This window comes from Sminthopsis crassicaudata, chromosome 2 (genome assembly GCF_048593235.1).
Source record: "Sminthopsis crassicaudata isolate SCR6 chromosome 2, ASM4859323v1, whole genome shotgun sequence".
NCBI classification, from domain to species: domain Eukaryota; kingdom Metazoa; phylum Chordata; class Mammalia; order Dasyuromorphia; family Dasyuridae; genus Sminthopsis; species Sminthopsis crassicaudata.
The window spans coordinates 89,977,739-89,994,174 of NC_133618.1; the positions used below are offsets into that span (position 1 = coordinate 89,977,739).

The following is a 16,436-nucleotide window of genomic DNA, read 5'->3' on the forward strand; positions in this document are numbered from 1 at the left end:
GCCCCAAAGCCTTCTATGACCTACCATAATTTAAGGAATCTTCACCAAGAGCACTGCCATGTTTGACACACAGGGAGGGAAAATATCCATGTTTCTATTTAAACTGATCAAGTGAATCCATTTTGACAGCTCTTTCTTCTTGTAGAACTTTGCTTTTTTTTCCTTTTAACATTTTGTTAATGGATAAGTTAATTCAATAAATATATGTTTACTGCTTACTGTATGTTACTATGCTAGGTGCTACATATGTAAACACACTTACATTCACATATATACAAACAGAGAAACTTTCTTCCCTTAAATAATTTACATCTACTGGGCTTACTTATATTATCTGTCTTTTACTTTATTAGTAAATTCACAATTTAAATTCACAGAGGACATTACAGGACTCATATTCAGTTTCTAAACAATTATACTATAAATGTTATCAAGTAGTAAATCAAATAAAATTTATTTGTAGCTATTGACAAACTTTTTTTTCTGTTAATTCTGTCCTCATTATTAGTTTTTCATAAAAAACACAAGTATTGTGAAACATGTGGAGCCTCACATTATAAATTTATTATATATGACTAAAATAGTGTTTAATCCTCAGATTTTGCTCCCCTACCCATCAAGAGTGTCACATGTTTACTATCTTGTTGTTAATAAAGAACTAAAAAAAAAATAACAATCATGATAAATATGCTCTGCAAAAGTGATGAATAAAATCTCTGAAGTTCCTTCATATACAGCTAAATTCTACTCACAGAATGAACAAGAGCAACAACAAAAGATGGCAGAATGATTTTTCATCTGTCACATTCATGGGGTGAACCTCTTAAGGTACACAACGGTTATCTCTATTCCTCCTCTCACCTCTTCTGGCCCCCTCCCCTGCCCTCTGCCTTGCCCCACAAGTCCCACAGAGAAAGGAAGATAATATAATGGAGCAAAGAAAAGAATTGATCCATTTGTTCGTTTAAGGGCTACGGAAAGTTTCTTTCTATGGAAAAACCGCTGACAACTGTTCTTTCAATTAACTTCATAATATACTTATTAGATAATTTATTAGATTAATATTTAGACATTTTACTTCATTTGGCCTTCACAACAATCTTTTTAGGTAAAGAGTATCCACATTTCTATCTCCGTTTTATGCCAAGTTAATAATTAGAAGAGTTAAATGATTTATTTAAGATTATTCAGCTATTGTCAGTGTTAAAATTTTAACTTGGATCTTTTGACAAGTCCAGGACGCTTCCATACCATCATCCTGCCTCACAAGAATAGTAAGACATGAGTTCTATGCCCAAATGGCTCATTATTTTGTGAGAGAGATAAGGCATGTGTTTATTATGAGGGCCCATAAGAAAGATATTGTAAAGGCTTCCTTATCAATTCACACAGCCCAAGCCAGGTAACCTTAGAACCCCATGACTGCCCTCGTAGCAGCCATGATGCTTATGAGGAAAAAAAACAAGTTCTGAAAGGCTAAATTTATACACCCCAAATTATGACAAGCATTGCTTCTAGCTTATCAGCTTATTTTCTCAAACTTTAGCTTCATAAATTCCTACTTTGGATATCCATGACAGCAATAAAAGCAAAATAGAGATGAGTATAGGGTGCTGAGTTCATATCTGGCTTTAGACACTTAACTAGCTATGTGACCCTGGGCAAGGCATTTAACCCTGTGTGCCTCAGTTTCCTTATCTGTAAAATGAGCTTGAGAAATCAGTACAGTATCTTTGCCAAGAAAATCTCAAGTGAGATTACAAGAATTCTGAATGAGGAAACTATAACAACTCATCCTCCTCTTCCTCTTTCTCCTCTTTTCTCCTCCTCATCCTCCTTCCTCCTCCTCCTTTCTTTTTTTCCTCCTCCTCATAAACTTAAAAGTTTTAGAAATCTGCCACTGCATTAAGAAGATAAGACACTTGTCCACGGTCACATAGACAGTATGCATTAAAGGCAAGGTTTCAATCCAGAGAATGAGAGACTATGCAAGTAGCAACCAACAACTGAAGCATCAATTCTACCTAATAAAATCTTGTTGCACATTTGTGAACTAAATACTTTAGCAATTATATTATATAACTGTATATATATATATAGTATAGTATATGTGCTAAATATCTTAGGAACTAAATTATAGTATTTATATATATATATATATATACACACACATATACATATATATACATATACATATATATTATATGTTTACAAACTAATTTTTTAAAATGGATTTGTCATCCCTGGGTCCCAGCCTAGAGGATTTTCAGATTCAGGGCTAACATCTACTTTATATTCAGGGAATACTCTTCAAGAATGAGTATAAAACAGTCTATTGCAACTGCCTGTCATCCCTTCCAATGAGCAATTATGGATATTCCCCCCCCCCACATGCATGGATGACAGAGTGAGAAGTGATTGGAAACTGGGTTTTAAATATCTTTCCCCCAAGTGTATATTTATAAAGAAGGAAAAAAGTACTATTTATGCTTCAACAAATCCTATCGGGCAATTGACGAATACTTGGAGGTCTCTATGGAGACAAAATAGCAGGTGTGTCTCTATTAAACTGTTAACCTGTCTACATCTACACAAGGTTAAATTATGCAGTTTAAATGACCAGATTGGGGTGGGAATGCAACACAGTAAATGCCAATTGGATATCATATTTAGGACTCATTGGATGAAAAGAATTGGAAAATTAGAGAAAAACCTGTCCCATTTAAAAAAGAAAAACAATTTTGTGCTTATTGATTTTTAAAGTTTTTTGCCCATAAGTACACAAATACAATTGAATTGTGCCTTCAAAGAAACTTTGAGAACCTATTCAACTGCCATTCTATTTCTGAAAGTACATTATAATAAAAACAATAACAACTTGCAATTTATATAGTGTTTTTCAGTTTATAAATTGCTTTTAACAAATGAAATCAACTCAAAAACATTTATAAAACACTTACGATGTGTAATATACTGTGTCAGGTGATGGGGAATGTGAAATTTAAAAGTGGTATAGCCTCTGTCCCTAAAGAGCTTACCACCTAATTGAGGTGGGGCAAACAAGTGTACTGCAAGGTAGAATGTAATGAAAACAAAGGAGAGGAGTCAGAAAAAGTAACTCTCTGGAAATTTAAGAGAGAGAACTCCAAGCTGGGAAGAGCAAGGGAGGGCTTCATGGAGCAGGGAGCATCCCAGCTAAGCCCTAAGACAAGATGAGGATTTCAGTTGTTCTGCGCGGGGTGAAAAGGTCTGGAAGCAGCCAAAATGCAAAGCCAGGCCGAGAAATGGCTAGCCTCCACAGGCTTTCTCCCGGATGGTACAGGTTGTCGTGGTCAACCAGGAACAGAGGGAAAGACAGAGAAAACTCTTCTTTTCCAGGAACATGATTTCCTCTCAAGCTGGCTGCTTCTCCACTCACAGAACTGGGCCTCTGAGAGAGGTCTCCTGCCTCCATTTAAAATTGCTTTTTTAAAAAACCAACAGGGATGGAGATAGTCAGTGGCTATGGTTGTTGTTGTTATGTCCATCTCATTACGACCCATTTAGGTTTTCTTGGCAAAGGTTCTGAAGTAGATTTCCATTTCCTTCTCCAGCAGATTTTACAGATGAGGAAATTGAGGCAAACAGGATTAAATAACTCACCCAGAATCCCACTCTAGTAAGTGTCTAAGGCCAAATTTGAACTCAAGAAGATGAATCTTTCCCACTCCAGACCTAATATTTTATCCACTGGATATATCTATATCTATATCTTTATCTATATATATTTGTGTATGTATATATGTATAGATATAGACACATATATATATTTGTGTGTATAGATAGATATAAAAATCTGTCTGGTTTTATGATGATTTACTCAATTTTTTTCAGTGTCTTGATAAAGCTCATCCTAAGAGATCTGGTACTATTTAAAACCATATTTTTTCTCTTTACCTGACTTGGAATTCAAATCCTTTTTATCGCATCTGTTCTGTCCTTTACCTCTATATTCTAATATAACATACATATTCAAATAAATATGGCACTTCTCCCACAAATAAAAAAAAGTCAGTAGCTTCATTAATTTTATAGTCTCCTATTCTCATTCCTTTATTTGAACTACCATAAATATTAATATTATTTTTATTGATTTATTATTAAAATATTAATTTTACCTATCTTTATTCAACTTTATCATAACCTATTTTAGTCACAATTTACTAATATAAGTGGAAATTTTAAGAGATAGAAAAAGTACTGTTAAACTCCTGAAAATAAAGAAATCTTTACTTATTTCCTGAATAATCTTTGCTACTTCCTAATTTATTACAAATAATTCAAGATTTATTGAAATCTTCCATTTATTTCCAGCATTAAAACAAATAGCATCCATTTGCTATTTGCTTCATTGGCAAAGTATTTTTCTTTAAATAGCACTGAGCTGGAAATGAGGAAACCAGACTCTACTCCCCAGCTCTGCCACTCACTATCTGTAGGCCTTTTGGCAGGGTGCTTACCCTCAAGGGGACTCAAGTGTCTTCAAATATAAAATGAAGGTGTTGGATTATATTTAAGATCTCTTCCAGTTCTAAAATCATATGATGCTTAAAAGGATCAGCTGTATATTAAAAAACCATTCTTTTTTTTAATAGCTTTTTATTGACAGAACATATGCATGGGTAATTTTTCAGCATTGACCTTTGCAAAAACTTCTGTCCCGATTTTCCCCTCCTTCCTCCCACCCACTCCCCTAAGATGTCAGGCAGTCCCATACATGTTAAACATGTTAAAATATATGTTAAGTACAATATATGTATACCTATTATACAGTTATCTTGCTGCACAAGAAAAATCAGATTTAGAAAGAAGGTAAAAATAACCTGGGAAGAAAAACAAAAATGCAAGCAAACAACAATAGAAAGAGTGCAAATGCTATGTTGTGGTCCACACTCATTTCCCAATGTTCTTTCACTGGGTATAGCTGAAAACCATTCTTTTTAAAACAAGAATGAATAATTGTAAAAAAAAAAATTTAGTAATTGTACTTACTGGAATAAAGTAATGTGTTGGAAACCTTTGGACTGCAGAACGGAATACACAGTGCCTGTTTTAAAAAATGCAATATGTCATTTTACAAAGCTACTTTTCTTTTAGCCAACTATTTCATTTCTATCTCTTGAGAAATATTAAAATTCCTTCATATTATTATGATAAAGATTGAAAAATATTATGCTTGTTAGAAATGAAATTTTAAAATCATTATTATTGTTCTTATGGAGTTTTTAGAGGTTAATTATATATATGAAATAATTAACTTAATGATAATAAATAATGGTTACCTGGAAAGGAACTTGGGAACTGGTGCTGAAACAATATCATATTGTCCTGGTGCAATATCAATTTGCTATAAGACATGAACATAGATTAATAATATTCTAATAATAATAACACAATTGCAGTAGATTAAATTTTAACAATAACAATAACATTCAAAGAAGTCTTAAAATTATTTTGTTGTCATTTGTAATCTTTTATCTCAAGATCATAATTCTTTTATAATTAATTTTCCATTTCAGCCATTTAAGAAAGCCGTGTTTAATTTTTTCAAACTGCATTTTCAAAAATAGATATCTAAAATACTGTTTCATGTCATTAGTTATTCATATTTTTATCTGTATGGGAATATACTTCAATTCACATCAAAAGTCTCTACAGAATGGAAGAAAAGTCTCCAGATTGAAGGCTAAGAAAAGTTAAGTTATTTGGCCATTGCCATTTGCTAGAAGTAGGAACTAAATCAGGTTCTTCCTGGTTCAAAGTTCAGAAGTCTATCCCATATACTGTTTCTTTTTTATGGTTGTTCAATTGGAGTTTATCACATTTTATGGAATAATTGTGCCCCTGAAATCATAAAAGGGACATACATATCTATCAAATTATTAGAAAATGAATACTTTAGACCTACTAAAGAGGTTATTATTAAAGAGATTCTATGGTACTATTTCTTCTAACGTTCAAAATTATCCTCTAAAGTATCTTTTTCCTCCTTCTAAATCAGATTTTCAAATATGTGAACCACATATTCAGATATGTGAGCATTGTCCATATATTCGATTGACATCACATAGCTTCTCTTTATAAAGTGATATATATTTCTGGCCCCAGATGCAGATTTTGCAGGGGCAATATGATCAAAGTATAAATTCATCTAAACTTTTATTTTTAAAATTTTAATTTAATTTTAAATTGTTCTGGCTTAATATTTTCTTGTTAATACAAACTCTCAAGAAACATTGATTTGGGGTAGAATTTAGAGCCAGCTATTAATCCCTAAAGATAAAACAAGTGTTTATTCATGTACAATCAACAATTAAGTAAGACTTTTTTAATGAAGAATCTTGGAAATGTCCTAATATATGGGCCAGGATTTTAGGAAACACTCCTAAAATTGATTTAAAAAAAAAAGAAAGAAAAAAAGATTGGAGCTTGTTAAGAGCATCCTATACCTCTCCTCTTTTATTTGGCATTGGCTGCAAAAATGGTTTCTTTTCCTTCTTTTTCCATAGTTTGTGGTTTTATGATAGAAACCATTTCCCTGTGCTTCATGGTTGCATTTTCAGTATGTGCAGTCACACAGTTAATTTCCCTGCTTTGGTGTGGGATTTTCCATGATTTTTCACTTCTCTTATAGAATTCTTCATATCACAATTGTGCTTCCATACTCCAATGATGATGAGGAATTGGGCAGTGGAAACCATGGAAACACTCCATCTCAGCTAATTAATGTTTCTAATCAGGTTTTGCAGGCAGATACCCAGAGGTCTTGCCATAACTGGATACCATAAATAACGCATAGCAGAATTAGTTATTAACCTAGATAATTAATGAAGTAATGTTAATTGTGTTCACAGACCTCAGGGTCAATCATTACTGCTAAAATCACGTGGGGTTTATATGAATTCAGAAGAGGCCTAGTTGAAGAGGTGCTTTGGAATAATGTTTATCCAACAAATATTTATCTATTCAGCATCTATTTATTGTAGGAAATGTAGTGTGCTACATGCTGACAGAGATAAGACTTTATGTCTCTTTCCTCAAGGAGCTCATAATTTAGTAATCAAATAATTAATCCACAAGTATTTTTTATTTTAAAATAATTTTAACATTTAAAAATTTTATTTTTAAAATATTTCTTTAAATTAAATGTTTTTTATTAAACCTTTTTATTTTTCAAAACTTATGTGTGGATAATTCTTCAACATTAGCCCTTGCAAAACTTTGAATCCACAAGTATTTATTTAATAAGATGCCTGCTAGGTGCCAGGTGCTATGCTAGGGATATAAATAGGAAGAATCCTCAGCAGCAAAATGATTATAGACGTGTCCCATTGGGTTTTACATTATGCCATGTCAAATATTTTGTGTTTGTCTTTTGCTTTACTTGCTGTAAGGGAAATAAGATAAACATAAAAAGATGCAGAACAGAATGGCAACCTAAGGCTCAGCAAGTTGCTGAGGAAGTGACAAGTGGGTGGAAGACAGCATGGTACTTCAGGGAACAAGGAGGGATCCACAGAACGTTAAGAAGCCATTCCAGAGCTCAACCTTGGCTAGAGCTGGAAGGATCACCTACAGAGAGTGTGTGTGACTCAAAGAGCTGAGTGCAGGTCACTGAGGCAGAAAATTAAATAAGAAATATTCAATTCAGCAAATGGAAGTGTCTTAATGGTCTGATAGAAGTTTTATTTAACATTTAAGTGGTGAGGTATGGAGAGGTCTAAGCCATGGCCCAATAGTTCAAGTGCCATTAGAGTAGGCCATTATTGAAGTGATTACACACCAAGAAAAAGTGTCTACACTACAGCGGAAATGTACTAAGCTTACAGAAGGAAAGAAGAATTTGTAGGAAGCAATACAGACTCAAATAATAAAGGGGAAATGAGTGGCTGAATGTTGCCCATACCACATCACATTTATGAACTTAGAAAAGTCAGTTATTCACAACCCTGAATTTCCAATAATACACTCAATGTGACCTTGTGATACAAATTTTTTTCTTTTTCTTTTTTTGACTGTAAGTCACCCATGCTGGAAGGGCTGCAGGCCCTCCCATGCTGCTAGTGAGCATGGAAGCTTTGACTTGCTGTGTTTCCGACTTGACCTACTTTGTTTTTCCTTAGAAAGCTCCCAGGCCTGGAGACTCATCATTTTGGTACTGGCCACCCCATCACTATTGTCAATTAGAAATCCAAATCAAGCGCGTGGGCTATCCAGGAGCAAGTATTACAGATCTTACTACTTTGCTTGAGATGATGCTATTTCATATATTTTGTGTTTGCCATTTGCTTTTCTCCGATTTGTGTTAATATAAAACTATACACTCCCCAATCTAGATTCTCCAGTAACTACATAGAATGAAATCTGATTAGAATGTGAAATCCTTGAGGCCCTCTTTGTGTATCTCACCACTTAGCATAGTTCCTGGGCCACAGTGAGTGATTAATAAATGTTTATTGACTGATTTGAGATTTAATTTAATCTTACACAAGATGGCCATAATAAGAGTACCTATCTCATTGGGCTGTTGTAAGGATTAAATAAAATAAAGTAAACAAAAAATGATTTGCAAATCTTTGAGCACTGCAAAAACTGTGTGAATATATGCAGTGTATGTATATATATATGTATATATATTGTTGATACTGTTATTAATGTGAGAATATGTGTATATATATATGTGTGTGTATGTAGATAGATAGATAGATAGATAGATAGATAGATAGATAGATAGATAGATATAGATATAGATATATGATGCTATTACATCATTCAAATATAGCTTTTAAAAAATCAGGAAAACACATACAGATATTTTACCTGACAAATTTTGACAAATGCTTTCTGAAAAATAAATTGAAAAGATGACTGGAAACAGCTATTTGGTCTAGGGGAAAGACCACTGATTCTACAGTCAGGGCATTAAGCAGGTGCTCAGAATTATGAATGGAGTCATTTGGGATGAGTCCCTGACCTTCCTGAGATAATATTTATAAAGTGCTTCTCACGCTGCCTGAGACATGGGATGGGCTTGATACAGGTTTATTCCTTTCCTCTTTGCTTGTCAGGCCAGGCCTTCTTCCAGTGTATACAGCCTATCAAGATAATTCTTTAGGGGCAGCTAGGTGGCACAGTGGATAGAGCACCAGCTCTGAATTCAGGAGGACCTGAGTTCAAATCTAGTCTCAGACACTTAACACTTCCTAGCTGTGTGACCCTGGGCAAGTCACTTAGCCCCAGCCTCAGGGGGAAAAAAAAAAAAAAGATAATTCTTTAAAAAGAAAAGAATAATAAGGGTATTGTTAAAATCAGATTGAAAATAGAAATAATTTGACAGATAAAAATAATTGTTTAAAATAAGAGGGTAAAATTTTTATTGTGTAGCAAGATAACTGTATAAACATATATATATATATATATATAGATTGGATTTAACATATACTTTAACATATTTAACATGTAAGGGATTATCTGCTATCTAGGGGAGGGAGTGTGGGGGAAGAAGAGGAAAAGTTGGAACACAAGGTTTTGCAAGGGTCAATGTGGAAAAATTACCCATGCATATGCTTTGTAAATAAAAAGCTATAATAAAAAATATAAGAGGGTAAGTATCTAAATTGAACTGAAGTGATTAAAGGGCCAGAAAGAAGCCCTCTATTTATTTATACAGAGATAAGAGAGCCTGGATCCTCCTATGATCAAAGTGGTCAGCAGGCTTCCCAGAGGCGACCCCAAAGGGGAGATCATGACTGCACTTGCAACAGACACTTCACCGCTTGACTACTTTTGTAAAATCCCTTAATTATATTTTTATCCATACCTTTTGTCCTTAATCATTAATTCACATTAATACTTTTGTCAATGCCTCTTTCATTTCTGAATATAAACCTCCCCACTCCTTTCCTCAGTCACCCTGGTAACAAAATTTGAAGCAGAAAACAGAAGTCAAAAGCTTGATCTCTAAGGAATGTAATTTCCATGGAGATTGGTGACTGCTCTCCCAGGGTCACCTGGAGACTCTCCCCCAGAGACGATGCAGGGATGGACCTTTACCTTATCTTTCAGACTGCTGGGGCTTTGCCTTGGGGTGTCTTTGAAGGAGTAAGAAGCCATTTGCTTGTTGACCAGCTCCACGAAGTCAGGAGGCATGTACTTGGGTGTGTCTGGCAGTGATGTGTCCCTTGTCAGCTCCAACAAAGACATTTTGGTCCGACCTTCATTTTTAAAATTGTAGGTAAGGTTCACCGGGTTTAACTGGGATTCTTCAAGAAAGTCTCGCACTGTGTAGGTGCCCGGTATTGGAGTTTCCTGTTGAAAAGCAATGCTGATTCTGAGATCATCTTGTAGTTGGCTGTATCTTTCTTCCTTTCTCATGAGTGCTTTCATGGAATACTGTGATCTCACCCTAAAACTTTTGCCACAACTAGACTTTGAGGGTAGCTGGTAATTTTATTTCTGAAATGTTTGTTGTAAAAAAAACCCCATTGTGACTGACAGGCTGGAATGGGACTGGACATCCCCTCCATACTGCCACCAGAAGTCCCTCCCTCACGTAGGGAGACTTTGTCTACTTCACCCTGGGGCTTGGGGGAAGAGCTCTAAAATCATGGAGGGCTATCCTCCAGAGTCAGCTCCAAATGGACCTTCTGTAGGGGGCCCTACCTGGTTCCCCTAGCTGGAAAAGCTTTCGGCTTTCAGACTGGCTTCCATTTACTTTTTATACATCTTGGATGAGCCTCATTATTTACATTTTGTTTTCCCCTCCTTAAGGACCAAAACTGTTTTTTCTTTTATTTGGATTCTCAGCACTTTGCACAGCCCCTGGCTTATAGTAAACACTAAATAAATGCTTATTGACTAATTCCACTTACTCCATAAGTAAACCCACAAGATTCTCCATCTGCTCAGACTCAGATGTGCTACCCCTCCCTCCCCTTTCCACCTCTTTCTCAGGGATTATTAAAATCAACATTATTATTGCTGCACTATCTAGTAGAAGCTGGGGCTGGTTTTAGAACAGGGAAGACCTGTATTCAAATCTCATCTCTAATCCTTATAACTGTGATCATAGAGGAGGCCCTTAAATTCACTAAGCCCCAAGTTGTGACCTATAGTCAATAAAATAACAGGTCCTTGATGTACTGAGATCCGATCCTGTAAACAATGGCTAAAATAATCTGAAAAAATTATAAAGACCAAACAAGAAGATACAAACAAAACTCAAGGGCAAAATACCCTCTCATTAAATACTACTTTCCTCTAATTCGGGTTATATCATGGTCTGGAATCATCATCATCTCAATGTTATAAAGCTAGTCTTCCCAAATATGTTTTGCATTTGGAAGCCAGTCCTAATATTAAGGAATCAAAATTCTCTTTCATGAAGTAAAGAAACTTATTATTGGCCAATTCTTTGTAGTTTATTTTCCTTAGATATGGTCCTTCTAATCCAGCTGTTGTTGGAAACTTCTCTTTTTAAAAAATATATACTTGCACAAATTAATGACAGTATACAGCCTTAGTCTCCACAATCTCTTTAGGCTTTGACCCCTAAAATCGTGTTGTCATTTCTCAAGGTCTTTCCCCATTTCCCTTCCTTCTTAACCTCCATGTCATTACTAAATCTGGTTGCCTCACTATAACCCATCCTTTCATCCTAGGTCCCCACCAAATCAGTCTGCTTTTAAGTTCAGCACCTATAGGACATTACCACCAAGCTTCCAAACTTTCTGGGTTTTCCTCTGAATTTTGAGGAAGGAAAAGACTAAATAATGTCATCAAGGGATTTGTAGGAAAGAAATGACAATGAAGGTAGTGTGGAAGAGGGACCAGGTATTCTGAGTGAAATGAGAAGACTCTTCCACTACGCTTCTGGGATCCCAGGGTCTGCCCTCTCCCTAACCACCTGGTATCCCCAACTACCAAGTACCAGGATAAAATTTTTGGATATGACAAGGATTCTAGGAATCTTACTGATTTGTTTTACTTTTCAGAATTTTATATGAAAATTAAATTAAATTTATATTTCTAATTCCTATGGTTTTACTGAAATGAGTTTATGATATGACTGACAGATATGGCTAATTCCTTCTTTCATGCAGTTTAATACAAAAAGAAAGAATAATAAAGAAAAATTGAAATATACATACTTTTAGTGTTGTTCGCCACCATGATTCTCTCTGATCTAGGGGTTCTTTAATTCTTACTTTCTAGTAATAAAAACAGATTAGTTACATATATTTGTGTGTGTGTGTGCATATGTGAGTATGTAGATATGTATTTGAATAATGATTACCTCAAATTATCTATAATTTATAAAATGTACTTAGATTATTATTTTCATGAAAACAATAATCTTCCCAAAAGTACTTTTAATCTTTATACCAAAATCAATATTACATAAAAACTTTTTCCTTGAAAGAAGTATTTACTTACACTTTGCTCTTTATCTTAATTTTTCTTTCTTTTTTTTTTTTTTTTTTAATTTCCATTGGTAAAATGTGGATAATTTACCTTGCTGCTGTTTCTAAGGCAAGGGCATGCTGGAAGGGAATCTTAATCATGAAGATGCTTTGGATTCTTGGGAAGAAAGCAGTTGTATAAACACAAGGTGGTATTATAATTATATTTATAGCTAAGAAATCATGGTATGAGCTACAGCATATTAATCAACAACTTTACTAAGCATCTACTATGTGCTACATACTGCTACAGGATAAAAAGGAGCTTACTACATAGTCCAGGTAGACATATATGGTCAAGGGCAAAATAGATATGAAGCAATATGGGGAGATCAGAAAAGGTTTCATGTAGAAGGTGACATCGGAGCCGAGTCATGAAGGGAGCTGGGGATTTTAAAAAATGGAAGCCAGAAACAAGTGAATTTCAGGTGCAGGGAAGAAAGTCCCAGAGAAGGGATGCAAGATGATATATATGATGAATACTAAGAAAACCAGTTTCGATTGACCCTAGCATATGTAAAGGATAGTAAAGTGAAATAAAGTTGCAAAAAAGTGGAGGCTAGACATTTATATTTGGCCTTTTATTTGATCTTATATTTCTTGATATTTGATCTTAATATAACAGGGAATCACTGAGGTTTATTAAGTAGGGAATGACATGGACATACCTAGACTTTAGGAAAATTTCTTTGACAGCTATATAGAGGATGGATTAGTGTGGGGACAGAGAGACTAATTAAGAGGTTACTGCAAAATCTATCAAGAGGTGATGGGGGGACAAATATGGAAATATGTTTAAAGTGATTGATTGTACATATATAACTTATATCAGAGATTGCTTACTGTCATGGGGATGGGGGAAGTTAAGGGAGGGAGGAAAGGAGGGAGAAAAAAATTGGAATTCAAAATCTTACAAAAATTAATGTTAAAAACTCCATTTACATGTAATTGAAAAAATAAAATAATAGTATGGAAAAAATAAATTTTTAAATTTAATTTAATTTATATGAAAAAAATTAAAATAAGTTTAAAAAAAGAGTACTACTTAAATAGTAGTACTCAAATTAGAGAAAGGGATCCAAATAAAAATATCTAGACATAAGTGATGGAATCTCATAACTGATTGGATATGAAGAGGGAGTGAGGATGAGTAATCAAGAATGACCAAGTTTGGCACCAGGCTGGACGGAGAAGTAAGAATGGTGTTGTCTTTGACAGAAACAGGGAAGGTAAGTAGGAGGATGAGGTTTTGGGGGAAAGATAGAGTTCTGTTTTTTGTCTCAAATCTGGGGTGACTATGGAACATTTGTGAAATTTCAGCATTTGAAGACATTGGATTGGAGATCAGGAATCTAGTTAGAGTATATGTATATATGAGTCATCAATTTAGAGGTTACAACTAAACCCATAAGACCTGATGAGTTTACTAGGAGAGAGCATGGAGAATGAGAAGAGATCCAGAATGGAGCCTTGAGATCAGGGGATGTGTTATAAAATGAGATAACAAAGGAGATTGAGAAGGATTGTTTATACAGCAGGAGGGGGGCCAAAAGAGAGAAGTATCATGAAAACCCAAAGAAGAGAAGAGTTTTCAGGAGGAGAGGGTGATCAACAGTGTTAGATGTTGCAGGAAAGTCACAGAGAATTAGGACTGAGAAAAGATGATCAGGTTTACAATTAAGAGATCATTGGTAAATAGAGCTAAGATGCTGGAGAAGCAGGAAGCAATAAACTCTTCCTAACTAGAAAACATAATATACCTAGTAGTGACGTCTAAGAGAAAGACACAATTAAGTCACTTTTCTAGCTCAGATCATTATAGGGAGACAGAGAAATCTGTAGATACTGGGGACATCTCTGGCCAAGCACCTTGCCCCCCGGGAAGGCCATGCTCCAGTATAAGAGGAGGTCCTAGACCCATACCAGATCTCATTTCCTAACTACTGGTGTCCCCCAGGGTCTGCCCTGCATCTTCTTCTTTCCCTTCCTCTATATTCCTTCATCTGGGGAATCTCATCAGCTCCCATGCATTTAATTAATTACCATCTCTATGCTAATGATTCTCAAGTTTACTCACTCTACCCCAACCTATATTCTGACTTCCAATTTAGCCTCTCCAAAGACTAGATATCTAGTAGACATCTTAAACTCCACAAATACGAAACAAAGCCATCTTTCCTAACATACTCTGCCACCATCACCTTCCCTATAGAAGGTAGCAGCATCCTCCAGTCCCGCAGGCTCACAGTCCAGTTATCCTCCTTGATTCTTTACTCCCTCTCACTCCTCACCAATCTGTTCCCAAGTATCACAATTCCCATCATCTCTTGGATGCACCTCCTTCTCTTGTGAGACCCTGACATCACCTCGTGCAGGCCTTAATCATCTCATACGTAGATTATTGCAATGACTTACTGGTAGGTCCACTTGCTTCAAGTCTGTTTCCATTTATTCAGCTGCTTTTTCTAAAATGCAGTTCTGAACACGTGACCCTTCTACTAGATGAACTCCATTGGGTCTCCATCAACTTCATGACCAAATATGCAATCTTGCTTGGCAAAGTCCTTCACAATCTAGCGCCTTCCTACCTTTCCAAATTTCCCTTCAATCCAGTGATGCTGGCCTTTTGGCTATAGAACCAAGAGGTGAAGCACATTGTTGATGCATTTTCTCTGGCTGTTCCTTCATGAATGAAATTCCCTTCTCATTTCTGCCTGCTGGCTTCCTTGATTCCCTTCAAGTCCTATTAAAATCCCGCTTTCTAAAGGAAGCCTTTCCCAGCTTGTTATTCTAATGCCTTTCCTCTTAATTATCTACTATTTATCTTTGACTATACATATTGGCTTGCTTATGATCTCCTCCATTGGATGTGAGATCCCTAAAGGCAAAGGTTGTCTTGTGTCTCTTTTTGTACCTCCAGTGCTTAGCACAATGTAGTAGGGTAGGTATTTAATATTTATTCACTGAAAATAAACAACAAAGAAAATTGAATCTTATTGTTTTTTTTTTTTTAAACATACTTTGATGGTGATGAAGACATTCAAGATACAAACATAGAAGTATAAGTAAAACCAAATGAAAAACTATGGCTTGGCCAACTTTATTAGAATTCCAAGTAGAGTGGAAAAAACACAAAACACAAAACACCTAAAAATCTTTTTTTAGCAATAAATACTAAAGGAAAAAACTGGAAAATGAATGAAATCTATAGAAGAAAAAATGAAAAGGGAATTTAATAGCATGGCCCAAGAGGTATAAAACATTGCAAAAGCAACAAAATCCCTGAAAATTAGAATGGACAAAATTGAAGCTAACTAATCAACGAAATAATAAGAAATAGTAAAAACAAACTCAAAAGGTTACAAATATGGAAGAAAATGTAAAGTGTTTCATATTTTAAAAATTATGTACAACAGATTTGAGGGAAAAAAATACAAGAATCATTGGATTACCTAAAAACCACCACAAAAATACTGTGCTAAAGTATTATATTTCAATAAATCTTAAAAGAGAACTGCCTTGATCTCTTAGAAACAGAACAATGTGGAAAGATAAAGAATCCTCTGGTCACCTCCTAAAAGAAACCCCAAATCAAAAACTTCTAAGAACAATGTACCCCAAATCAGAAGCTTCCAGGTCAAACATAAAAATGCTGCAAAGTAGCCAGAAAGACATTATTCAAAAACCAAGGTTCTAGTCAAGATCGCACATGATTTAGTAACTACAACTATAAAGCATCAGTGAGCTTGGAATACAATGTTCTAGAAGGCCAAAGATATGGGCTTAGCAGACTTCCAAGCACTCCTGATTAACAAGATCAGAGCTATATACAAACTCTGAAGTTAACTGGAAGAGTTAAAAGAAACATAAAAAAAAAAAAGGTAAATTGATGAATGATAAAAGATTAAACAAGTACAAATGGTTTGAACTCTTTTG

The 16,436-nt window shown here is 34.9% G+C and overlaps 1 protein-coding gene across 2 annotated transcripts in view; it reads right to left on the reverse strand.

Annotated features, from left to right (window-relative positions):
• Positions 1 to 16,436, reverse strand: part of STPG4 (sperm-tail PG-rich repeat containing 4) — a 47,116-nt gene that overhangs the window by 23,615 nt on the left and 7,065 nt on the right. For both annotated transcript variants that reach the window (XM_074286772.1, XM_074286773.1), the window contains exons 3-6: positions 12,189 to 12,248; positions 10,093 to 10,347; positions 5,322 to 5,386; positions 5,032 to 5,086 (exon numbers count right to left, since the gene is read on the reverse strand). In XM_074286772.1, coding sequence (XP_074142873.1) covers positions 5,032 to 5,086; positions 5,322 to 5,386; positions 10,093 to 10,347; positions 12,189 to 12,248 — 435 coding nt within the window. The remainder of the gene's footprint in view (positions 1 to 5,031; positions 5,087 to 5,321; positions 5,387 to 10,092; positions 10,348 to 12,188; positions 12,249 to 16,436) is intronic.